This window comes from Schistocerca gregaria, chromosome 2 (assembly GCF_023897955.1).
Source record: "Schistocerca gregaria isolate iqSchGreg1 chromosome 2, iqSchGreg1.2, whole genome shotgun sequence".
Classification (NCBI taxonomy): Eukaryota; Metazoa; Arthropoda; class Insecta; order Orthoptera; family Acrididae; genus Schistocerca; species Schistocerca gregaria.
The window spans coordinates 62,648,751-62,675,328 of NC_064921.1; the positions used below are offsets into that span (position 1 = coordinate 62,648,751).

Below are 26,578 nucleotides of genomic sequence, written 5' to 3' on the forward strand. Positions count from 1 at the left end.
CTTGTAGAGAAACGCTGTATCTTTCTCTCCAGACTATACCCTCCTGGGTATTCTAGAAAAGGGACTACTGGGCTGTTTGTCCACTTGCCCTATCTTGCCATACTGTACAACCAAAATTGGCCATCTTGTGCACACATCTACAGACTCCTAGGCCAAGACATAAATTATATTTGGCCTCATACTTCAGTTGTCTGTTAAGAAGTATTAACAATCTGATGAAAAACAAGGATGTTTGATTAGAGAATCATGATGCACCTGTGTGGATAGGGCAGACAGTTTCTGGTTTTGTTGATACCACAGCGATATTTATGACATGGGTGTAGACTTCGACTCTCACACCAGGTTTCATCCAAGGCTTAAGTTATAACAATTCTAAATATACTACATTGTAAGTTAACTGTCACCAGTAATACGAGATTGTAGCTGATCTGAGAAGAACTTCTTCATATGTGAAAAAAAAGTTGTTAACTTCGAAACAAGCTGATAAATGTTGCATGAAATGCAAGAGCTCTTCCATGCTCCAGTTGAGCAACTGGTGCAACAGCTGCTTCGACACGCAAAGTCGGCTGGGAGCAGGGGACAACCCTTCCTAGACTCCTGGCGTCAGGTGGGTCATTTTCGGCGGCCGCAGCGAACGAGTATCTTCATATGGGGCAATGGAAGGGCGCACGTCATGTAGCGAATTCCGTGAAGAATTCTCACATTCTTTCTGTGATGATTAAATCTATAATTTTGCTTCCGCTGTTTTTCCTTGAAGTTCGAGGCTCTATTGTGAAAAACTTACTCAGTTTTACCATTCAAACTAACGACCATCGCTGGCCACTCCTTTCTCCCATCTTTCAAGCAGCACACGAACCCCGCGGAAGACGAACTGGGCGTGTTTTGAGGAGATCCATAAATCGATCCAATTTTGCGCTTGTTCATATGGCCGGAAGCGCTGGCCAGCCAGGCCGTGTGCCATTGATCGAAAAGGATGGTAGTCAGAGGGAGCACTGTGTGGAGAATGCGGCAGGTGCGGTGGGGCTTCGATTTCATCTTTTCCAACTACACTCCTGGAAATGGAAAAAAGAACACATCGACACCGGTGTGTCAGACCCACCATACTTGCTCCGGACACTGCGAGAGGGCTGTACAAGCAATGATCACACGCACGGCACAGCGGACACACCAGGAACCGCGGTGTTGGCCGTCGAATGGCGCTAGCTGCGCAGCATTTGTGCACCGCCGCCGTCAGTGTCAGCCAGTTTGCCGTGGCATACGGAGCTCCATCGCAGTCTTTAACACTGGTAGCATGCCGCGACAGCGTGGACGTGAACCGTATGTGCAGTTGACGGACTTCGAGCGAGGGCGTATAGTGGGCATGCGGGAGGCCGGGTGGACGTACCACCGAATTGCTCAACACGTGGGGCGTGAGGTCTCCACAGTACATCGATGTTGTCGCCAGTGGTCGGCGGAAGGTGCACGTGCCCATCGACCTGGGACCGGACCGCAGCGACGCACGGATGCACGCCAAGACCGTAGGATCCTACGCAGTGCCGTAGGGGACCGCACCGCCACTTCCCAGCAAATTAGGGACACAGTTGCTCCTGGGGTATCGGCGAGGACCATTCGCAACCGTCTCCATGAAGCTGGGCTACGGTCCCGCACACCGTTAGGCCGTCTTCCGCTCATGTCCCAACATCGTGCAGCCCGCCTCCAGTGGTGTCGCGACAGGCGTGAATGGAGGGACGAATGGAGACGTGTCGTCTTCAGCGATGAGATTCGCTTCTGCCTTGGTGCCAATGATGGTCGTATGCGTGTTTGGCGCCGTGCAGGTGAGCGCCACAATCAGGACTGCATACGACCGAGGCACACAGGGCCAACACCCCGCATCATGGTGTGCGGAGCGATCTCCTTCACTGGCCGTACACCTCTGGTGATCGTCGAGGGGACACAGAATAGTGCACAGTACATCCAAACCGTCATCGAACCCATCGTTCTACCATTCCTAGACCGGCAAGGGAACTTGCTGTTCCAACAGGACAATGCACGTCCGCATGTATCCCGTGCCACCCAACGTGCTATAGAAGGTGTAAGTCAATTACCCTGGCCAGCAAGATCTCCGGATCTGTCCCCCATTGAGCATGTTTGGGACTGGATGAAGCGTCGTCTCACGCGGTCTGCACGTCCAGCACGAACGCTGGTCCAGCTGAGGCGCCAGGTGGAAATGGCATGGCAAGCCGTTCCACAGGACTACATCCAGCATCTCTAAGATCGTCTCCATGGGAGAATAGCAGCCTACATTGCTGCGAAAGGTGGATATACACTGTACTAGTGCCGACATTGTGCATGCTCTGTTGCCTGTGTCTATGTGCCTGTGGTTCTGTCAGTGTGATCATGTGATGTATCTGACCCCAGGAATGTGTCAATAAAGTTTCCCCTTCCTGGGACAATGAATTCACGGTGTTCTTATTTCAATTTCCAGGAGTGTATGTTTTGAGGGGGTTTGCAACATGTGTTCGAGCACTGTCACGCTGTAAAATCACCTTTTCGTGTCTATCGCTATATTGTGGCCGTTTCTCTTTCAGTGCTCCGCTGAAGCGCATCAACTTCTTTCGATAACGATCTCCTGTTATTGTTTCCGTCGGTTTCAGTAGCTTTAAATTCGTTCCGTCTTCCACCGCCTCGAGAACCTCTCTTCCACCGCCACGCCGGTCTTCGATGTCAAAAATCACTGCTTTTGAAGCTTTGAAAGCATTTTGTGCATTCTCTTTCACTAATAGGTGACTCGTATTAGGTCTTACCCAGCATTTTATGAGCCTCAACCACTCGCCATAGGTCTTACCGAACATTCTATGAGCTTCAGTCGCGCTAACCGACGGGCGTCAGCCGCAGAAGGCTCCATGTTAAAGTAGAAAATTTATACTTCCCGCCAGTGTCGAGAACTGGGCTCGGAACTTGACACAGTTAATCAACAATAAGTATATGATGCAATCAGAAATCGAGTAATATTTGGATGGCGTTGTGTCTACAAATGTCTAAACTTATTGTGGGGCACATACGATCTACGAGCTGCACCACCACTTTCCGCTACTGCCATCTATTGAAAAATGGCGGAACCAAAGTTGTAGACCTAATAGAAAAAAGTCATAATCCTTTCAGTGCATTTTAACTGACATCGTTGCTTTGAATCCACTGGCTGTGGACATTTGGCAGCACTTACCTTTGTAGCGTCGTGCTTTGTCATCACGTGCCACATACACTATCAAAAGTACCAGGACATCTATTAGTGGACATTAATAAGGGTGTGTCCACCATCGCTTGGCTTCAACTCTGCTGGGGACACTTTGAATGAGGTGTACAAATGAGGCAGCCTGTTTTCCTGTACAAATCAAACCAGAGAAGGTAGTGATGTTGGACGCTAGGGTCTGGAGGTGTTCCACAGGGTTCAAGTCGGTGCTCTGGGTAGGCCAGTCCATTTGTGGGATGTTATACTCAACAGATCATCGCCTCACAGATGCTGCTTTACCCCCACACACAGAGTGCACTGTCTTGCTGAAATAAACAATCGCTGTCCCCGAACTACTTCACTACCGTACACAGTACTCAATGCTGTAAAATGTGTTCATATGCTTCCATATTTAGCGTTTTCTTAAGTGAAATAAGGGGACAACATTGTAATCACGAAACATACCGCATACAGTAACATCAACTCCTATATACTTCAATGTTGGCACTACACATAATGGCAGGTAATGTTCTGGAGGCATTCGCCAAAGTAAAACAATTCCATCGGACTTACACAGCATATAGCGTGATAACGTTTCTTGTCATTCGTTATCAAGTGGCCTCAACCTTTAAACATCTCAAACGTCACTCATATTCGCCTGTTAGCACTGATTACAGAAACCTGTGGCTTACGAAGAACTGCTCGACCATTGTATCCCATTAGCACAGTCGTACTGCTGGCCAGAGTGCATTGGAACTCATGAAGGATTCCTTCTGCTGATTTCATGCGATTTTTACAATCACCCTCTATTATGTTCGATTGTCACTGTCCGTCACTATACGAGGTGTACCTCAGGCTACTCCTTTGTGTTTCCACCTCACAATCACATAATCACATCACCAGTGGTTGACCTGGGCAACTTTAGAAGCGCTGAAATGTTCCCAATATATTTCATTTGTTGCCCAGGTGGAATCCACTGACTAGTCCTCATTCGAAGTAACTGACCTCTCCTGACCGCCTCCCTCACTGCTGTTATTGCTTCTCCACTGACAGCTCCATACTATCCCCACTTTCTCCTCCCCCCACCCCCCACCTTTTATACTGGTGGTTCCGCCTCTCGTGTGATCTAGTAGTCAATTATGCATTACCCATGGGTGTCCAGACACTTTTCATGGAAATGTGTACATGGCAGGCTACTGGACAGCACCTGACTTTTTTTTCTTTCTTTTTAGTTTCATCGTGAATGACGGAGAACTATCACGTAGGCTGTTTCGGCTCTTTATAAACATATTCAACTATATTTACATCGATTTTCACGAAATTTAAAAAAATGTTTATGTTACTGGAAGCAGTTAATTGCTCACGATAATCATAAATTACTTTTAAAAATAAATAAAAATAGATTTCTGTAAATATTGTATGTAATCGAGGAAGCATCATTTACCGCAAAAAAAATTTCAAGCAAGGCCAAATAAAGGGTAAATGTAGTTAAGGTTTCATTGCGGATTCTAGCACATCAGGTCCCAATATGGATATAAGGTCTTTGTATGTTACTTTATCCATGTTGGATCTTGTGGACTCCGCGACCGTTAATAACAGTTGGTGAATTATTCGATCAGCCACATATATTATTTTCAAAATGTTTTATTTTAGCGTCATAACCGGGTTTGGGCCACCATGCCTATCTCCATATGGCCAATATTTTAGTTACATAGATATTTTGTTCTGCGCAACAATATTTGAAACTTTTGTGCTGTTTTATAAGTAGTTTCACTGATAAAAACACACTAAAGTGCTTGCCTTTACTTAGAAATGCATATAATGTGAAATATTTACATTCACTTAAGTTTCAGTAGACTTCGACTTTCTTTGTAGTCATCCATAAGGTTTTGCAGGTCGTTGTGCATGTTGCTAAAAAGCAAACAGCACACATACTGTAAATAAATTACTGTGGCATGCATCATAATATTTAATGTCAGTGTTGAGCGTCACACATGTGCCATACATTAGATGTTTTTGTTTACAATGCAAAGATTACCGATTAATCAGAGACACAAAGATATGATTCATTTCCTACTGAGCAAGGATGTAAACAGAGCACAGCTGATGTGTAGAATGTGCAAAATGCAACACGTTTATGACAGAAAAATGTTCGTAGTCTAAGAGTGAACCCATTATTAAAGAGCGGAAATTTTAACGAAAAATTTTAAAGCCAACCGATTACATACTATAAATTAAACATATCGGTACACACATTTATAAATCCAGACATTTGATAATCATTGCAGTTAATAGTTTAGTTGAGGGAAATACAAAATTAAAAAGATTGAGGGTGGAATGAGAGCAACACATTTGTTCATCATGATAGTAGAGGCCTATGTATCGAAATCATGTTTGATCTTTTTTGCAGAGTTCTGAGTATTTGGGGCCAGTTGTGCTTAATTTCTGTGGAGAGCCCAAGAAAAATTGTTTAGAAATTTTTTATTGGGTAGCTCAAGCCGATTATTTAGAATGTTTTGGGGTGAACTGAGAGTGTGATACATATTTCTAATACATGGCTTAACATGGATCTGAAATAAATTCGGAGAAAACCCACCACCACGGACTTAGTTATAAAAGATTCTTCATGCCATCTGCACAGCGTCCGGCCATCCTGATTTAGGTTTTCCGTGATTTCCCTAAATCTTTCCAGGCAAATGCCGGGATGGCTCCTTTCAAAGGGTACGGCCGACTTCCTTCCCCATCCTTCCCTAATCTGATGAGACCGATGACCTCGCTGTTTGGTCTCTTGCCCCAAAACAACCCAATCCAACCATCTGCAAAGCACAAAATGGATGTTCCAGCTGGAGCTTTTTTTTTTTTTTTTTGGTCATCAGTCTACCGACTGGTTTGATGCGGCCCGCCACGAATTCCTTTCCTGTGCTAACCTCTTCATCTCAGAGTAGCACTTGCAACCTACGTCCTCAATTATTTGCTTGACGTATTGCAATCTCTGTCTTCCTCTACAGTTTTTGCCCTCTACAGCTCCCTCTAGTACCATGGAACTCATTCCCTCATGTCTTAGCAGATGTCCTATCATCCAGTCCCTTCTCCTTATCAGTGTTTTCCACATATTCCTTTCCTCTCTGATTCTGCGTAGAACCTCCACATTCCTTACCTTATCAGTCCACCTAATTTTCAACATTCGTCTATAGCACCGCATCTCAAATGCTTCGATTCTCTTCTGTTCCGGTTTTCCCACAGTCCATGTTTCACTACCATACAATGCTGTACTCCAGACGTACATCCTCAGAAATTTCTTCCTCAAATTAAGGCCGGTATTTGATATTAGTAGACTTCTCTTGGCCAGAAATGCCTTTTTTGCCATAGCGAGTCTGCTCCGTCCGTCATTGGTTATTTTACTGCCTAGGTAGCAGAATTCCTTAACTTCATTGACTTCGTGACCATCAATCCTGATGTTAAGTTTCTCGCTGTTCTCATTTCTACTACTTCTCATTACCTTCGTCTTTCTCCGATTTACTCTCAAACCATACTGTGTACTCATTAGGCTGTTCATTCCGTTTAGCAGATCATTTAATTCTTCTTCACTTTCACTCAGGATAGCAATGTCATCAGCGAATCGTATCATTGATATCCTTTCACCTTGTATTTTAATTCCACTCCTGAACCTTTCTTTTATTTCCATCATTGCTTCCTCGATGTACAGATTGAAGAGTAGGGGCGAAAGGCTACAGCCTTGTCTTACTCCCTTCTCAATACGAGCACTTCGTTCTTGATCGTCCACTCTTATTATTCCCTCTTGGTTGTTGTACATATTGTATATGACCCGTCTCTCCCTATAGCTTACCCCTACTTTTTTCAGAATCTCGAACAGCTTGCACCATTTTATATTGTCGAACGCTTTTTCCAGGTCGACAAATCCTATGAACGTGTCTTGATTTTTCTTTAGCCTTGCTTCCATTATTAGCCGTAACGTCAGAATTGCCTCTCTCGTGCCTTTACTTTTCCTGAAGCCAAAATTATCTTCACCTAGTGCATTATCAATTTTCTTTTCCATTCTTCTGTGTATTAGTCTTGTAAGCAGCTTCGATGCATGAGGTGTTAAGCTGATTGTGCGATAATTCTCGTACTACTCGGTTCTTGCCGTCTTCGGAATTGTGTGGATGATGCTTTTCCGAAAGTCAGATGGTATGTCGCCAGACTCATATATTCTACACACCAACGTGAATAGTTGTTTTGTTGCCACGTCCCCTAATGATTTTAGAAATTCTGATGGAATGTTATCTATCCCTTCTGCCTTATTTGACCGTAAGTCCTCCAAAGCTCTTTTAAATTCCGATTCTAATACTGGATCCCCAATCTCTTCTAAATCGACTCCTGTTTCTTCTTCAATCACGTCAGACAAATCTTCGCCCTCATAGAGGCTTTCAATGTATTCTTTCCACGTATCTGCTCTCTCCTCTGCATTTAACAGTGAAATTCCCGTTGTACTCTTAATGTTACTACCGTTGCTTTTAATGTCACCAAAGGTTGTTTTGACTTTCCTGTATGCTGAGTCTGTCCTTCTGACAAGCATATCTTTTTCGATGTCTTCACATTTTTCCTGCAGCCATTTCGTCTTAGCTTCCCTGCACTTCCTATTTATTTCATTCCTCAGCGACTTGTATTTCTGTATTCCTGATTTTCCCGGAACATGTTTGTACTTTCTCCTTTCATCAATCAACTGAAGTATTTATTCTGTTTCTCCGCAGCTACCTTCTTTGTACCTATGTTTTCCTTCCCAACTTCTGTGATGGCCCTTTTTAGAGACGTTCATTCCTCTTCAACTGTGTTGCCTACTGCGCTATTCCTAATTGCTGTATCTATAGCGTTAGAGAACTTCAAACGTATCTCGTCATTCCTTAGAACTTCCGTATCCCACTTCTTTGCGTATTGATTCTTCCTGACTAATGTCTTGAACTTCAGCCTACTCTTCATCACTACTATATTGTGATCTGTGTCTATATCTGCTCCTGGGTACGCCTTACAATCCAGTATCTGATTTCGGAATCTCTGTCTGACCATGATGTAATCTAATTGAAATCTTCCCGTATCTCCCGGCCTTTTCCAAGTATACCTCCTCCTCTTGTGATTCTTGAACAGGGTATTCGCTATTAATAGCTGAAACTTGTTACAGAACTCAATTAGTCTTTCTTCTCTTTAATTCCTTGTCCCAAGCTCATATTCCCCTATAACCTTTTCTTCTACTCCTTCCCCTACAACTGCATTCCAGTCGCCCATGACTATTAGATTTTCGTCCCCATTTATATACTGCATTACCCTTTCAATATCCTCATACACTTTCTCTATCTGTTCATCTTCAGCTTGCGACGTCGGCATGTATACCTGAACTACCGTTGTCGGTGTTGGTCTGCTGTCGATTCTGATTAGAACAACCTGGTCACTGAACTGTTCACAGTAACACACCCTCTGCCCTACCTTCCTATTCATAACGAATCCTACACCTGTTACACCATTTTCTGCTGCTGTTGATATTACCCGATAGTCATCTGACCAGAAACCCTTGCCTTCCTTCCACTTCACTTCACTGACCCCTACTATATCTAGATTGAGCCTTTGCATTTCCCTTTTCTAGTTTCCCTACCACGTTCAAGCTTCTGACATTTCACACTCTGACTCGTAGAACATTATCCTTTCGTTGATTATTCAATCTTTTTCTCATGGTAACCTCCCCCTTGGTAGTCCCCTCCCGGAGATCCGAATGGGGGACTATTCCGGAATCTTTTGCCAATGGAGTGATCATCATGACACTTCTTCAACTACAGGCCACATGTCCTGTGGATACACGTTACGTGTGTTTAATGCAGTGGTTTCCATTGCCTTCTGCATCCTGATGTCGTTGATCATTGCTGATTCTTCCGCCTTTAGGGGCAATTTCCCACCCCTAGGACAAGAGAGTGCCCTGAACCTCTATCTGCTCCTCCGCCCTCTTTGTTAAGGCCGTTGGCAGAATGAGGCTGACTTCTTATGCCGGAAGTCTTCGGCCGCCAACGCTGATTATTTATCAAACTTTAGTCAGTGGCGGGGATCGAACCCGGGACCGAAGACGTTTTGATTATGAATCAAAGACGCTACCCCTTGACCACGGGTACAGCTGGAGCTAGCCAAAAGAGGTGGTACTACTTGGCCATTTTAGGCTCATTAGCCCCTACAACTTCTCAACCTACATGGGAAAAATATCAACTTCTCTCCTTCGAATTAAAATCGAAACTGAACTGAGCATATAACAGCAGTGTGCAAGAAGCCATCGGCCCTACAGAAGTATAAAAAGCTCTTCCATCTTGACCTGAAAAAGAAATTTGTACAACCACTTAAACTTCCAATTACTGATTGCAGCAATGTTATCCTCGAAGCTCTTTCTCAGGAATGTACGTGGCGCTTGGAATTGTACATGAATGCCTGTATTCGTTATATCTGTGATGTTCGAGACTTTTGTGATATTTCACCATTATATGCACAGATATCCTGGCTGTGTGCATACAAGCACATATATTCTCTCACACTCTGTCTTCTCTACTCCCTTATCAATGTACACTGTCCCTCATATCTCTCCTCGACCTTAACGCTCTAGTCTGAACAACATGGCAGAAACACCTGTTCCCATCAGAGCAAAATCCTTTCCATTCCACTCCATATTTCAGCCATTTTCTCGAATTCTTGTTCAGTAGCAGCACTCCATTTCTGGAATAACTTCCCGCAATATTTTAGACAAATGAATAACATCTCCAGCTTAAGAAGACAGATAATGATATATCTAGTAAAGCCAAAACAATGATTACCACTGTCACTGTACGTATTCATGCCCTTTTACAGCCTTCTTTTCAACCAGATTTTCCTCATTTCCCAGTATTCTTAGGTGATGCAGTCTCCTTAAATTTCCTTTCCCCAGATCTTGCTATATCAGAAAACATATGTTTTTGTTTCAACTATAAATTCTTTTTACACATGTCATTATTATTATTATTGCTGTCATTATTATTAATTATTGTTAGTAGTAGTATTATCAGTATTAGTGGCAGCAACAGGAGTAGTACAAGTATTGCCAGTATTAACTTTGTTTGTTCATAGTCAGTTTAACCTACTTACTCAGTCACTATATATATATATATATATATATATATATATATATATATATATATATATATATATCATTTTAATATCATTCTGAAAATGTAATGTATGTGTGAAATCCTGGTCCAATCTAAGAGGGAGCTCGATCACCCTAAACAGGTCATGTTAAATAAATTAAAAGGTATTTTGAATGGCTGCCGTGGAAGGAGAAGAACCAATGTGACCCTCTTGTTATCGCAGCTCTAAACACATTGACCTAGCAAGCGAGTGAATGCAGCGATCCATTCAACCCACTGCTCCCTATGCTTCATGGAAAGAGAGGCTACACTGTCCAGACAGCCCTAGTTTTAACAGAAGTAAGTTTCACATAATACAAATTGGGATTTCTAATCATCAGACTGCACACTGAACCGCCTGTTGAGACATCATGTGATGAGATTTGCTGCTGCACACCTGTTTCTTACTGGTGACGAGTCTTAAGTGCATAATAAAATAAAACACCTGCACCCGTCGTTTCGGTGTTATTTTATTTTATTGTATTACAACGATGGCTACAAGTGTTTCATTTTATTACATCAGTGAACTGCCGAAGTCCCGTAGACCACCAGTCACAAGGATGGACATATAACAAAAAAAATTCTTACGTTTTTCTGCAGGGTCCTTACACAGGAGGCAGCCTAAATCCAGCAAGATCCCTGGCTCCTGCCTTCTGGACGGGCATCTGGACCTATCACTGGGTAAGCACAAATGCCCTTGTTCTTGTTCTTCACTTAGCACTATAGCAAAGTTCCAGTTCATTCCAAATTACCGGTACCATGCAAATTCTCCTTGATGATATGTAATCACTGAGACTTATGCAGTAAATTCTGAACATGTTGGCTGAAGGTTCTTTGCTTGATGGCCCTATGATTTATAATATTTCGAAACACGACTGGCTGGCCTTCTACTGTATCTGTCATCCACAGCTCGAGTTGGACTCAAGCCGAGCTTGTGGGTAGCGCTTATGCATAGCCGTGAAGGCATTTCTGTAGCCGCTACTGCCATCCCTTCATACTTCTTATTTGTCATTGAATTTGATAGAAATACAGTATTCCTGTGCTCTCAGTTGCCCGTTTTCCCTTGTAACAATATTCCAAATTGTTTTAATTTTATTATCACGTGTGCTAATCTCAGACATAATGCACATGCTTCTGGATTTTTTTTTCTTAATACAGTGCAGTAGTTTTTATAATGTTCACTGTTTATGGATCATTACTCCTAACTGTAACATACGTTTCCTTTTTCTGTTTACAATATATATTTTATCCCTTTAGTGAGCCACGGGTTTTTAGATAGTTTCTTACAATTATATTCAGTTTTCTTAGGGAAACTAATTTCAAATATACTCACAAAGGTATAATGAAACAGGTTAATTTTTAAATTAGCATCAGGTTCCCTGAACACCTCATCCCAGTCTAACTGTTGCGAGATTTCCTTAAAATTTTCAATTGTTAAATCGTTAATTGAACACACTATTTTGGAGCGCTGTTTGGCATTATTGTATGGAGCGATGTCATGTACTTAACTTGCTGTACATCATGATCAGATAGACCATTCTTAACAGGAAAATTTTTTATGTGATGAAATTTATCTTGATCCACAAAACATTATCTATCAGTGTACTGCTTTCCTGAACCACCCATGTAGAAAAATCAGTAACTGGCATCCAACTGAAAGAACCAAGTGATACTTCGAGGACAACTTTCTGTCGGACTCCTTCAGAAAACCTACACTTAAATCCCCACAAACAATAACTTATTTCCCTCTGTGTGACAGACAACACAACAAAGAATCCAAATTTTCCAAAAAAAGCAGAAAATTTGCCAATGGGGACGTATATTTGGGAACAATTATAAAAGACCATTATTTACTTTAAGCTCACAAGTATGTGCCTCTATATGTTGCTCTACACAATTTTTTGTAGTTTCTAAATTTTTCACACTATGACAGATTTTAGCATATATGACAACTCCTCCTATCTCCATAATGTCTCTGCTTTCATGAACTGAATGCCCATATCTACCTACATCTACCTTTTCAATATCTGTGACTCTATGATGTGCAGACAGGTATAGTATATCAACTCCATCCTCGGTTTTAAATCTTCTAAACAAACAAGAAGCTCGTCTGTTTTATTTATTAATCCCCTTATATTTTGATGCAATGTACTAACATTATTTTTTACTGTGTTTTTATTAGAATCTTGTGACATACAAATATTATTTTTCAGTGTATTTTTATGAGAATATTTATGTTTTAACATCCCTAGTACCTCCCAGTCTGAGCTTCTCATTAAGCTTAATTTCACTAAATTTTGAAGCCTAAAATAGAGGTACTCCCATGAGTTTCAGTGCCCCCCTTAAAGATTCTCCTATCATCCCATCCAGTTTACCCTTCTCTTTCCTACTGAAATGTAGTGCATGTCTTGCGAAGTCCCACGTACCGATAGCACCAACATGAACCAAATCTATGCCAGACAAAGTAGCTGGCCTAAGCAGCTGATCTAGCTCCATATCGACCCCCCTGACAGACCACATGAAAGCAGGAACCAAGCCAACATTTGTATGGTTCGATGCAGATGTTATTTTTGCCAGGTCACAATCAATATTGTAGCCCTAATCCCTATAAATACTGTATAGAAGGAGAAACAGGACATACTGCCAGTCCTGTCCAGGGATGTATGACAGAAAAGCCATGCCACGAATTTCTTCTATAGAGATATCATTCCCCTGAGTGTTGGGCTTTGAGACCCTTTCGATGTCCTTCGTGGAAATACATGTCTGCACAGAAAACATTCTGAGTGTTATACTTCGTGCCTGAAATGCCGCAGCGGATGTTCCCTTGTTGCAAGTCTTACAAGCATCTTCACTATGCACCTTTTTTGATTCTGATGATCATCTGAGAACAGTCCGCCCACGGCAGCTGAGTGGTCAGCGCAACAGAATGTCAATCCTAAGGGCCCTGGTTCGATTCCCGGCTGGGTCGGAGATTTTCTCCGGTCAGGCACTGCGTGTTGCGTTGCCCTAATCATCATCATTTCATCCCCATCGACGTGCAAGTCGCCGAAGTTGCGTCAAATCGAAAGACTTGCAAAATGGTTCAAATGGCTCTGAGCACTATGGGACTCAACTGCTGTGGTCATGTCCCCTAGAACTTAGAATTACTTAAACCTAACTAACCTAAGGACATCACACACATCCATGCCCGAGGCAGGATTCGAACCTGCGACCGTAGCAGTCGCACGGTTCCGGACTGCGCGCCTAGAACCGCGAGACCACCGCGGCCGGCAAAGACTTGCACCAGGCGGTCTACCCAGCAGTAGGCCCTAGTCACACGACATTTATTATTATCTGAGAACTTACGTAAATAGCGACAGGCGTGCACATGTAAGCAATACATGGTACGGCCAAGTACCTCACTACCTATGATCTGTGCATCAGGGAAGGCTAACTACCTCTATTTGCGGTTCTGTATTTCCGTAGTAAGAATAACGCCGATATGGAGATCGTTTAGTCTTTTTTTTTTGTTGGAGGAGGGGTCAAAGTTTCTTACTTTCTTCCCTCACTCCGCGTGTGTCCTCTTAGATATAAACTGCCATCGACGTCACTTTGAACGTGTGATAGATACCTAAGATTTTAGTAACGATGACAACAAAATACATAAAATGTTTTAATGCAACAACAATAAATTGTTACTTTAGTCGTTAGTACTTCACTTAAGCAGTATTTCTAATTCAGAGAAATACATCATTTGTAAAACGTTCGTCTGAAAATTTGAGAGCACATCTGTGATGCAATTTATTTAAGAACTTAAATAGCAAAAAACTCTCATTACATTCCTGATGGCAACGCAGGCGTGTGTTCTCGCTTACAGGCGATCATAAGGTAGCCGAATAGCATCCAGGAATACATTATCCCAAGAATCTTGCACCTTTTGTTGCAACAGCGCAATGGTTCTTGAAATCCCAGGAAAGTGAGTAAGTTCTCACTTCACCATGTGACGCGGGATCTGGTGATTTTGCTCGGCACAGCAGCTATTCACAATGAGGAGCACGTCTCTTCAAAGCAACTCTACATGTGGACGTGCATTGTCCTGCTATAATAATGTACGGCAAAAGTTTGGGAATAACAGCCGGTTCAATGTAGCGGGCACTGGTCGTTTTATGCTACATAAACACCAGATGCGACCACAAGTTGTAATTGGCGGTTCCCCACACTGTGAAGCCTGGTAAGGGACATGTCTGTCGTGGGCGAATGCACTCTGGACGAGGTATATCACCATATCTGTGCCACACACATCATCATCATTTGCATACAGACGGAACCTACTCTCACCATTGAAGAGAACAGAGGGCCATTACATTCTCCAGTCAACACATTTGCTAACGGCCTTGCTACAGTAGTAACAAAGGTTCCCATCATATCACCGAAGTTCAGCACTGTCAGGCAGGGCTAATACTAGGATAGGTAGCCATCCGGTCTGCCGAGGGCTGGTGGCAAATGGGGTGCACTCAGTCCTGGTGAGGCAAACTGGGGAGCTACTTGACTGAGAAGTAGCGGCTCCTGTCTCCTAAAATAACATACGGCCGGGAGAATGATGTGCTGAGCACATTCCCTTCCATATCCGTATCCACTGACGCCTATGGTCTGACGATGACACGGCGGTCGGTCGATACCGTTGAGCCTTCATGGCCGGTTCGGGAGAAGTTAAGTTTTTGGTTTTAGAACCCGGCCAGATGCAAGCGTGATCTTAATCCTGCTGCAAGTAGACGTCTGCCACTGGTCCATGATGAAACGGCATTTGCAACATGTGCCCAGATTTCGCCCCTGGATCATCTTCGATCAGCCACTGTTGCTCGCAGGATGCGTCGATTTTGACTTGTGCATGTATTACGTGGTCGTCCAGAACCTGGTCTACAGGTGTGGGACTGTTCCACACTGTTGGAAGCAGCAACACATCACCGACAAATTGCGCCCAACATGTGCAGCAATCCGTCGATACATCCACCAGCTTCCCCCACGCACAGAATGTAACACTGTTCAAATGGCTGAAGCTGTTCAACATGTCTACACAATCGTCGATGGGCATGGTTTGCAACCTAGAAAGAATGATGAAGACACTGTTCACCTCAGCACAGTAACAGCATCGAGCGATGTGGCGCAGTGGCTAGCACACTGGACTCGTATTCGGGAGGGCGACGGTTCAATCGCCATCCTGATTTAGGTTTTCCGTGATTTCCCTAAATCGCTCCAGACAAATGCCGGGATGGTTCCATTGAAAGGGCACGGCAGACTTCATTCCCCATCCTTCCCTAATCCGATGAGACCCATGACTTCGTTGTCTGGTCTCCTCCCCCAAACAACCCAACCCAACTGTAACAGTCTGCAGAGTCGAAACAGGAGGTGCACAGACAGGCCTCCTGAGTGCCATCTGGCCACTGATGACCGTGGTAAATGATTCACTAACACCATAGCCCCACCAGTACGCACATATGAATTATACCCTGGTGCCACTGAACACAGTCCTTGAAGGCATTACATTTTTTTTCTGGCAGTATCGTTCTCTATCCTCCACATAACCTCTGAGAAATTTGGATATCGATATAAGTTGAATGGAAATGAGTTAAACCAAGTTATTTTCGAGTGGGGTATACATGACCTCCTCCTCTTTCAGTCCATGCCTGTCTCCACCAGTCCACACAGTGAACGTATCCTCCACGCACTTGCTCCACACTGTATGGTCCTGGAGTGTCGAGCCCCTAGTCTGGTTCTCGAACTCTTACATAAAATATTTGGCAACCACAGGGCCTGCTGGTCTTCCCATGGAAAGTCCTTCGAGCGGTTCATGAAAATCACCATTCAACATTAAGTGACTCAGCGTCAGACCCGTAGATGGTAGCGTTGTTATATCGCCTGCCGAAAGGGAACCGATGCACAGCGATGGCCCAAGAACCAGGAAAAGTTGCCTCATGGCAAGGCGTTGGCATCATACGCGAGTTTACATTTCATTCATCATACTTCCTAAGGCAATTGTTCAAGAGAGACGCGTTATTGTTATGAAGAAGTCTGCACCACTAAACAGTCGGTCTACAGCGGATGTCAGTGGGATGTCATTATCAGATCATGCTGCTGCCCACAGTAGATGGAACGTCAACATAATGCCACATCATTCATCCCGTTGCTGAGTGGCGAAAGGTGGCATACAGAAAAACCACAAAGATGACGGGTTTGAATGAATCTTCACGGAGACTGGTAAAAGACACAGCAATGAGAGTAGAGTTTCTTAATAGCCAAAAGTTAATTCATGTTGTTGTTGTTGTTGTGATCTTGAGGCCTGAAACTGGTTTGATGCAGCTCTCCATGCAACTCTATCCTGTGCAAGCTTCTTCATCTCCCAGTACCTACTGCAACCTACATCCTTCTGAATCTGCTTAGTGTACTCATCTCTTGGTCTCTCTCTATGATTTTTACCCTCCACGCTGCCCTCCAATACTAAATTGGTGATCCCTTGATGCCTCAGAACATGTCCTACCAACCGATCCCTTCTTCTGGTCAAGTTGTGCCACAAACTTCTCTTCTCACCAATCCGATTCAATACTTCCTCATTAGTTATGTGATCTACCCATCTAATCTTCAGCATTCTTCTGTAGCACCACATTTCGAAAGCTTCTATTCTCTTCTTGTCCAAATTATTTATCGTCCATGATTCACTTCCATACATGGCTACACTCCATACAAATACTTTCAGAAATGACTTCCTGACACTTAAATCTATACTCGATGTTAACAAACTTCTCTTCTTCAGAAACGCTTTTCTTGCCATTGCCAGTCTACATTTTATATCCTCTCTACTTCGACCATCATCAGTTATTTTGCTCCCCAAATAGCAAAACTCCTTTACTACTTTAAGTGTCTCACTTCCTAATCTAATTCCCTCAGCATCACCCGACTTAATTCGACTACATTCCATTATCCTCGTTTTGCTTTTGTTGATGGTCATCTTATATCCTCCTTTCAAGACACTATCCATTCCGTTCAACTGCTCTTCCAAGTCCTTTGCTGTCTCTGACAGAATTACAATGTCATCGGCGAACCTCAAAGTTTTTATTTCTTCTCCATGGACTTTAATACCTACTCCGAATTTTTCCTTTGTTTCCTTCACTGCTCGCTCAATATACAGCTTGAATAACATCGGGGATAGACTACAGCCCTGTCTCACTCCCTTCCCCACCACTGCTTCCCTTTCATGTCCCTCGACTCTTATAACTGCCATCTGGTTTCTGTACAAATTGTAAATAGCCTTTCGCTCCCTGTATTTTACCCCTGCCACCTGCAGAATTTTAAAGAGAGTATTCCAGTCAACATTGTCAAAAGCTTTCTCTAAGTCTACAAATACTAGAAACGTAGGTTTGCCCTTCCTTAATCTAGCTTCTAAGTTAAGTCGTAGGGTCAGTATTGCCTCACGTGTTCCAACATTTCTACGGAATCCAAACTGATCTTCCCCGAGGTCGGCTTCTACTAGCTTTTCCATTCGTCTGTAAAGAAATCGCGTTAGTATTTTGCAGCTGTGACTTATTAAACTGATAGTTCGGTAATTTTCGCATCTGTCAACACCTGCTTTCTTTGGGATTGGAATTATTATATTCTTCTTGAAGTCTGGGGGTATTTCGCCTGTCTCATACATCTTGCTCACCAGATGGTAGAGTTTTGTCAGGACTGGCTCTCCCAAGGCCGTCAGTAGTTCCAATGGAATGTTGTCTACTCCCGGGGCCTTGTTTCGACTCAGGTCTTTCAGTGCTCTGTCAAACTCTTCACGCAGTATCTTATCTCCCATTTCGTCTTCATCTACATCCTCTTCCATTTCCATAATATTGTCCTCAAGTACATCACCCTTGTATAAACCCTCTATATACTCCTTCCACCTTTCTGCCTTCCCTTCTTTGCTTAGAACTGGGTTTCCATCTGAGCTCTTGATATTCATACAAGTGGTTCTCTTCTCTCCAAAGGTCTCTTTAATTTTCCTGTAAGCAGTATCTATCTTACCCCTCGTGAGATAAGCCTCTACATCCTTACATTTGTTTTCTAGCCGTTCCTCCTTAGCCATTTTGCACTTCCTGTCGATCTCATTTTTGAGACGTTTGTATTCCTTTTTGCCTGCTTCATTTACTGCATTTTTATATTTTCTCCTTTCATTAATTAAATTCAATATTTCTTCTGTTACCCAAGGATTTCTACTAGCCATCGTCTCTTTACCTACTTGATCCTCTGCTGCCTTCACTACTTCATCCCTCAAAGCTACCCATTCTTCTTCTATTGTATTTCTTTCCCCCATTCCTGTCAATTGCTCCCTTATGCTCTTCTTGAAACTCCATACAACCTCTGGTTCTTTTAGTTTATCCAGGTCCCATCTCCTTAAATTAGCACCTTTTTGCAGTTTCTTCAGTTTTAATCTACAGGTCATAACGAACAGATTGTGGTCAGAGTCCACATCTGCCCCTGGAAATGTCTTACAATTTAAAACCTGGTTCCTAAATCTCTGTCATACCATTATATAATCTATCTGATACCTTTTAGTATCTCCAGGGTTCTTCCATGTATACAGCCTTCTTTTATGATTCTTGAACCAAGTGTTACCTATGATTACGTTGTGCTCTGTGCAAAATTCTACCAGGCGGCTTCCTCTTTCATTTCTTTGCCCCAGTCCATATTCACCTACTACGTTTCCTTCTCTCCCTTTTCCTACTACCGAATTCCAGTCACCCATGACTATTAAATTTTCGTCACCCTTCACTATCTGAATAATTTCTTTTATTTGATCATACATTTCTTCAATTTCTTCGTCATCTGTAGAGCTAGTTGGCATATAAACTTGTACTACTGTAGTAGGTGTGGGCTTCGTATCTATCTTGGCCACAATAATGCGTTCACTATGTTGTTTGTAGTAGCTTACCCGCATTCCCATTTTCCTATTCATTATTAAACCTACTCCTGCATTACCCCTATTTGATTTTGTGTTTATAACCCTGTAGTCACCTGACCAGAAGTCTTGTTCCTCCTGCCACCGAACTTCACTAATTCCCACTATATCTAAATTTAACCTATCCATTTCCCTTTTTAAATTGTCTAACTTACCTGCCCGATTAAGGGATTTGACATTCCACGCTCCGACCCGTAGAACGCCAGTTTTCTTTCTCCTGATAACGACATCCTCTTGAGTAGTCCCCGCCCGGACATCCGAATGGGGGACTATTTTACCTCCGGAATATTTTACCCAAGAGGATGCCATCATCATTTAATCATACAGTAAAGCTGCATGCCCTCGGGAAAAATTACGGCTGTAGTTTCCCCTTGCTTTCAGCCGTTCGCAGTACCAGCACAGCAAGGCTGTTTTGGTTATTGTTACAAGGCCAGATCAGTCAATCAACCAGACTGTTGCCCCTGCAACTACTGAAAAGGCTGCTGCCTCTCTTCAGGAACCACACGTTTGTCTGGCCTCTCAACAGATGCCCCTCCGTTGTGGTTGCACCTACGGTACGGCTAGCTGTATCGCTAAGGCACGCAAGCCTCCCCACCAGCGTCAAGGTCCATGGTTCATGGGGGGGGAGGAGTTAATTCATAACAGATGCAAATTGACAAAAATTGTATGGTACATTACCCACATTGCTGAAAACTGAAAGAATAAGAAGTGTTGTCCAATATAAATAAAACAGTTTACTATGTCAGTCACTCGTTTATTTTCCCATTACATACTCCGATGGTTCATGCCAGTTACATTGTTGGTGTTCGTGCAGCACAGATGCTTTTTCATAGCGCCAGATAAAGTGAAAGGCGGGTTATCTTTCATCTTTTGGAGATGTGTCGAAAGGATGCTGCATACTGCTACTTGTTTTATGTGCTCTACATTGTACATTATGTTTACATTATCACTCCTTTCAACTCGATTTCCCTTCAAAAGACGAAATATAACCTGTGTTGCACTTGGTCGTTACTATGAAAGATGCGTGTGCTCCTTAGTAACACCAAGAATGTAACTGCACATAATGTGAACCATCGAAATGTGAAGTGGTAGAATAAACAAGTGACTGACGCAGTATACCGTTTTATTTGTATTTATCATCAGTCTCAGCCTTCATAAAGAAAATCCAAGTGCTGTCAAAACATCTCCAAATGCCAACATTTATTTAGTCACGCAAGTATACACGTACACGCACACTCACAATATTTAGAAGACGTAACAGCATGCCTTTTTTTTACTTTATCCTTTACGTTTTGTTTTCTTTGTAACTGCTAAAAAAAATATAAAATACTGTCATTGTCCTTCAAAAGACGTGTTTATCACTGCCACAGTTTTCTTTAAATAAAATCCTTCTGTAAGACCGGTAGCCCTTAACGGCAATTGATGCTAACGTCAGAGAGAAATTTTTGAGAATTTGTGACCGTGAGATAACCTAATGAAACAGAACAAACTGGGATTCGGTGCCGAAACACTCCAGCACAGTATAACCACCAGTAAACAGGCGGGTCAGAAACAGACGCTCCCCCACCAAAAAAGCAACTTGTAACATTACATACTAATATCGGTCGCCAGCCTAATTAGCCATTCTTGTGTCAAGCAATATAATAAAGGAGAAGGCAGTGCAAAGGTTAACTTAACCTTCTTTGACACACACACACACACACACACACACACACACTAAACTCTTTCCTTGTATCTGTTCACACTACAACACAGTAATCTAACCTTGTAGATAAATGTGCTACTAACTAGTAAGTCAACCAAAAAAGTGCCAATGAGATAGCAAACAGTAACAATTGCCTCTTAACAAGACGTACCTTAAATGAACTAGGTGCAACAGTTTATGGAACCAATACCAACGGACATGAAACTAGTAGCATTATTAAACAGGGGAAAGCGTGAAATGATTCTGATTTAAATATTAATGATCATACACAATGGAATAGTCAGAAATAATGTGCAAGTAAGTACTATCCTGGGGTCTTCAGTGACCCCAAAATCCAATTACTCTGTAACAAACAATGTCACGACTTGCACTAACATGTTTCCTTGAAGACAATTGACTTCGAAGAGAAGACATACAATCTTTGCGCAAGAGTGGAGCCATTCCTGTGATAAATAAGATAATGCTTATGCTGCGGTCAAACATTACCCCACGATAGTAACTGGGGGTTATACTCAAGTTCAAACACTTTCCCAAGAAATGAACACTAATAAAACTTTGGAATTCAGATCAAAGTGCAGAAGTGCAACAATTAATAGTCTTTTTCATTTCAAGTTAATATTTCCAAGCAACTTTTCAAGTAAGTCCCATGTGGACTTTTTCTAAGATTTCTGTGTCAGAAACACATCTCTTCATTTATAAACGCCAGTTTATTTAAGTTATTGCATTTGTGCTGGGTTAACTTTTTCTTTGTCCATGTGTTGTAAAATCTAAATCATAGGAAAGATATCTAGGTCTCACGGAACCTTTTCACTGTCTCGCAAAAGAAAGCAGACAATAATATAAAAATTAAGAAGACACAAATGCACAAAAAGGCGGAGAACAGATTAGCCTCAGACGTTAGCAGTTGACATACTTGCCCTCCTCTCACCTCCCCCACTCATCCTACCCTGCCCTTGACCAATGCGAACGTTTCAATTTACCTCCCCATAATCCTCGATGGTGACTTTCCTTCCTGTTGACGGTCCATGTGCATGCCACCATTTGAAATGTACTGCGGGATGATTTGACGTCCAGCACAGATGGCCCTGCACTGTGAGCCGCCACTTTGCCTGCCGCAGGTGTACTGGGTGGGCCCGCTGCTCGGCTCCGTCGCGGCGACGCTGCTCTACCTGCTGCCACTGGGTGGACGGCCCTCCTCTGCCGACGCCGCCCCTGCAGCCACTCCCAGCTCTGACAACAAGGCGCCAGTCGGCGGCAAGTGCATCGTTCCTGCCGTCTGCCTCTAGGGCCTAGACTCCACGGTCTGCAGTCGAGAGCCTAGGATCTAGTGCCTAGAGGCTAGGATCTAGATCCTATGGTCCAGAATCTAGGGTTTGGAGCTTATGGTCTAGAGCCTACAGTATAGAGCCCAGGGTCTAGATAGTAGGGTCCAGAGACGAGCGTCTAGAGTCTAGTGGAGTCCGAAGGCAGCATGGGCCTCACTAGCCGAGTTCTTCCACCAGCTGTGGCCCCTTGGGCTCTGCCGATGGTGTCGTGTTCTAGAGACACGATTTCGATTAAAATAATGCAGAGGAAGAAGCAACATTTGTGAAATAAGAGAAAAGAACATAGTGTCTCGCACTTTGCGATGAGATTTCAGTGCCTACTACGCACGTAACTGATAAGAGTCAATATTTATTTTATTCCGTATGTACTTCTGTACTTCGCTAGAAGTTGTACACTGCACAGTGGAGGGCATTTGGCGTGCAATTGAAAGACTTGCGTCAGGTCGTTGAGCCATATGAAACTTTATACTGTGATGTTTTTGTGTAATAATTTTTTCAAACTGTGTTTCTGTTATGTGTGATGTATCAATGTAACACTGTAACAAATGTGATGTAAATGTACTATGAAAAGACACATATAAGGTTTGCCTGGAATATTACTGTCTGATACTAACACAGAAAGTAAAAAAAAATTAAATTACAAATAAAAAAATCAATATAAATAAAAGAGAGAGAGGGAGAGACTTACAAGTTGTGTGAGAGAGCTTCATATTAAAAAAAATTTTTAAAAAAACTTTTCGCTTCCCAAAGCAAAGTCTGACATTGTGTAGGAAACATCCATTCAGTGAGCGTGAATTCATCGAGAAACCAGCCGTTGAACAATTAGTAACGGATCACGATTATGAGTCCCAGAACGTACAGAATCAATGTGTTAACTCATCAGTTTTTAGCTCAACAGAGCACAGTGACAGATGCAAGTCCAGAGTTAGGCTGTGTGGCTGGCGATAATAGGTCTTTACTGGCTCTCACCCCTGTCCCGAGCATAATCTGATGTCACCCACAGGTGCCTAGGATTTTATGTACAGGTTTTGATTATTATAGGCACAAACGAGAGGAGCCAGTAGAGGATAATAGAACAATAAAATAATAGTATTAAAGATACAGGGTGTTCAAAAAGTCTCTCCGCAGTGCCGTATGATTGTTAGCAACGCGTGCCGTACGCCGCAGTGAATATACTGAAATGAAACTCAGTGAAATACAAGTTATTAATTTATTGAACATTCATTTTTACTTACAAATTTTCACATTAAATGTTGAAAGTGCCCCTGTTGTTGAATACACAATTCAATTCATTAAATCATGTTTCGAAACACAAGCTGCAACCTTTCTTCTGTAATACAAGCAGTGGAAGTGGATATTGCAGTTTTCAATTCATCTATGGATTTTGGACGGTTTTTATAGACAGTTGCTTTCGCTGCACCCCAGAAGAAAAAGTCAGGTGGTGTTAGGTCAGGCGATCGTGGAGGGAAAGGTCCCTGTGAAATTATGCGATCACCAAAAACATCAGCAAGCAGTGACATTGAAACGCGAGCTGTATGCGCGTTGCACCATCTTGTTGAAAATAACCGTTCAGTATTTCACTTAACACAAGTTATCCTATGAATGGGTACAGAATATCACGGCAGTATCGTTGTGCGTTTATTGTTTCGTTGAAAAATATGGGACCCACAAGCCGACGTCTAGAAATTTCAATCCAGACTCCTATTTTCACAGAATGAAGTGGTTCCTCATGAATACACAATGGATTTTCAGTACTCCACATACGAGAATTTTGCGAGTCCATGTACCCGGATAAATGAAACTACGCCACATCAGTGAAAAACGTTTCATTAAGAATGTCCCTTCCATTTTGTTGAACGAAATTTTTGAACCATTGACAATAATGCAGTCTCTTGCCATGATCAGTATTGTCAGTTCTTGCACGACTGTCACTTTGTATGGGGAAAAATGGTTGAAATGGCTCTGAGCACTATGGGACTTAACTTCTGAGGTCATTAATCCCCTAGAACTTAGAACTACTTAAACCAAACTAACCTATGGACATCACACACATCCATGCCAGAGACAGGATTCGAACCTGTAACCGTAGCGGTTGCGCGGTTCCAGACTGTAGCACCTAGAACCGCTCGGCCACTCCGGCCAACGTATGGGAAAAGTTCTAATTTTTCCTTACAGGTGTGTGGGCTGTTCCGACACTAACATCGATTTCCTGGGCGAGTTTTCGTATTGACTTGTTCGTACTCATGGACATTTTCTCGAAAATATCGGGTAGTTTATCCTCAGACAAAACGCTAGGAGGACGACTTCTCGGTACACCTGTCACTGACACCGTACTTCGAAATTTGTTAATAAAATCTTGCACAGCATCGCGATGTGAGAGTGTTGCCTCCGGGAAAACTAAATTAAATGTTTGACCAACTGAAACTGTGTATTTACCGCCAGCTTTGAACGCTTGTTCGACTAAAAACACACGTTCTTCAATGGTTATCATTTTAATCGTGGCAAAAACGAAATAAACGAACAAAGGAACTAAACTTAAACGTTCACGTCAACACGTAACGACACACACCAACGATACTATTTTACTCTGGCAGAGATAAACGAAACGTGAAATGTTGGGAGTAACCCAGGCACCCGAGCAGTCACACGGCACGAGCGGCTAACAATCGTAAGGAACTGCGGAGAGACTTTTTGAACACCCCGTATATCCAGAAGTCAGTGAATTTACCTGTATGACGTGTGCACACGTCCAGTCATGCTAGTGTTACAAGAATCTCAAAGTGTAACATCACCTTTATTTCGAAACACCGCAACTGAGGCATAAGTTACAAATTGGTCAACTGTACTCGTTTGAATTTATAATCAATCTCGAAATCTAAGTACAGGTAAACAGCTTTTCGACAACAAATATGTCGTTCAGGGCTCGTCAATACTGTGAAATCCTGGACTCCCTGACCTACCCTGTCATATACGTTTGTGTGGAGATACTTAAAAGCCTTAGTATATTCCGGTCCTGTTGATATCGTCGATGAACTCTGGGGAAATGTGGTTATCAATGCATTCAGAGCATGCCTGGGACATTGGAATGTGTACGGGTGCTGTTGAGGAGTTGTGCTGAGGCCTGCATTTACGTGAACGATGACCACGTGGAACACTTGCTATGGTGTATTTGTCCTCAAGTGCGTGTCTGCAGTGCTGACCCTCGGGGACTGTATTATAAGGAGTTCACGTATTCAGTCGCAATTCGTCGTATCGGGGAAACAATTGTCTTCAAGACACATATTTACACATGAAATCTGTCAATATAATAATAACAATTTGTACACACATGTAGAATAATTTCCAATAAACTGCAATTCGGACAAATATAGCATTTGAAAATTTGAGGAATATGTGTCACGTGATCGGTATAAGGTCAATAATAGCATGCTACTTTATTCTCCATTAGCTAGCTGAAATGAGTGAAAGTTTACATACGCAGAAACGTAAACACCTTTACCAAATTATATTTTGGAAAAGGGTTATGGCGCTCAGATGCTTCCACCCCTCTTTCTTTGCATCCTCACCTGCGTGGTGAACGTAAATAACTACTCAGTTATATTTTCTTAGGGTGTGACATAAATTTTAACTATAGTTTGTGTACGAATAAACTCTCAGCACTGAAATGATCATACTAGTGGCTGTGAACTGAAGTTAAGTAATTGCAGTGTACGTGAGTCACGCAGTTATACCTATACAGTGTACGTTTTCTACCGACAAAATTTTGCGCAGCTGTTTTAACCTCTAAAAGCACTTGAGACGAGCTCTTGATACTACACGTCAGTTCAGAGGCTGTAACAGAAATGTAGAACCGGTACTGTCGGAGTGGCGGTGTTCGTTTTCTCTACGACACAAGGAGAAGAGCAGAATAGCCTCCATAGCACGGCAATAAGGTAAGGAATAAAGGGGAAAGTTTAGAGTAACTCCGACGACAAGGGACTATGAAAACTCATTGAGGTTTCAGCGGCAGACCGAGTGATCGAATGTCGCGCCTCGTCGGCAGCGTGAAGTGACTGTATCACAGAGAAAACTGTAAATCTGTCATACAAAAAAACCGGTCCATATAGGTGCCACCTGTTTACAAGAGGGGTGGCAGAAGTGATGTATGAAACTATCATTCTGTATGCTTAACGAATGTTGCAGAATCCAAGAACA

At 42.7% G+C, this 26,578-nt stretch overlaps 1 protein-coding gene across 1 annotated transcript in view; it reads left to right on the plus strand.

Moving 5' to 3' along the window:
* Nucleotides 1–22,969, plus strand: part of LOC126336323 (lens fiber major intrinsic protein-like) — a 142,518-nt gene extending 119,549 nt beyond the window's left edge. Inside the window, exons 6-7 of the mRNA XM_049999885.1 lie at nucleotides 10,996–11,076; nucleotides 22,178–22,969. Coding sequence (XP_049855842.1) covers nucleotides 10,996–11,076; nucleotides 22,178–22,345 — 249 coding nt within the window. The 3' untranslated portion in view covers nucleotides 22,346–22,969. The remainder of the gene's footprint in view (nucleotides 1–10,995; nucleotides 11,077–22,177) is intronic.
* Nucleotides 22,970–26,578: the final 3,609 nt, after the last annotated feature.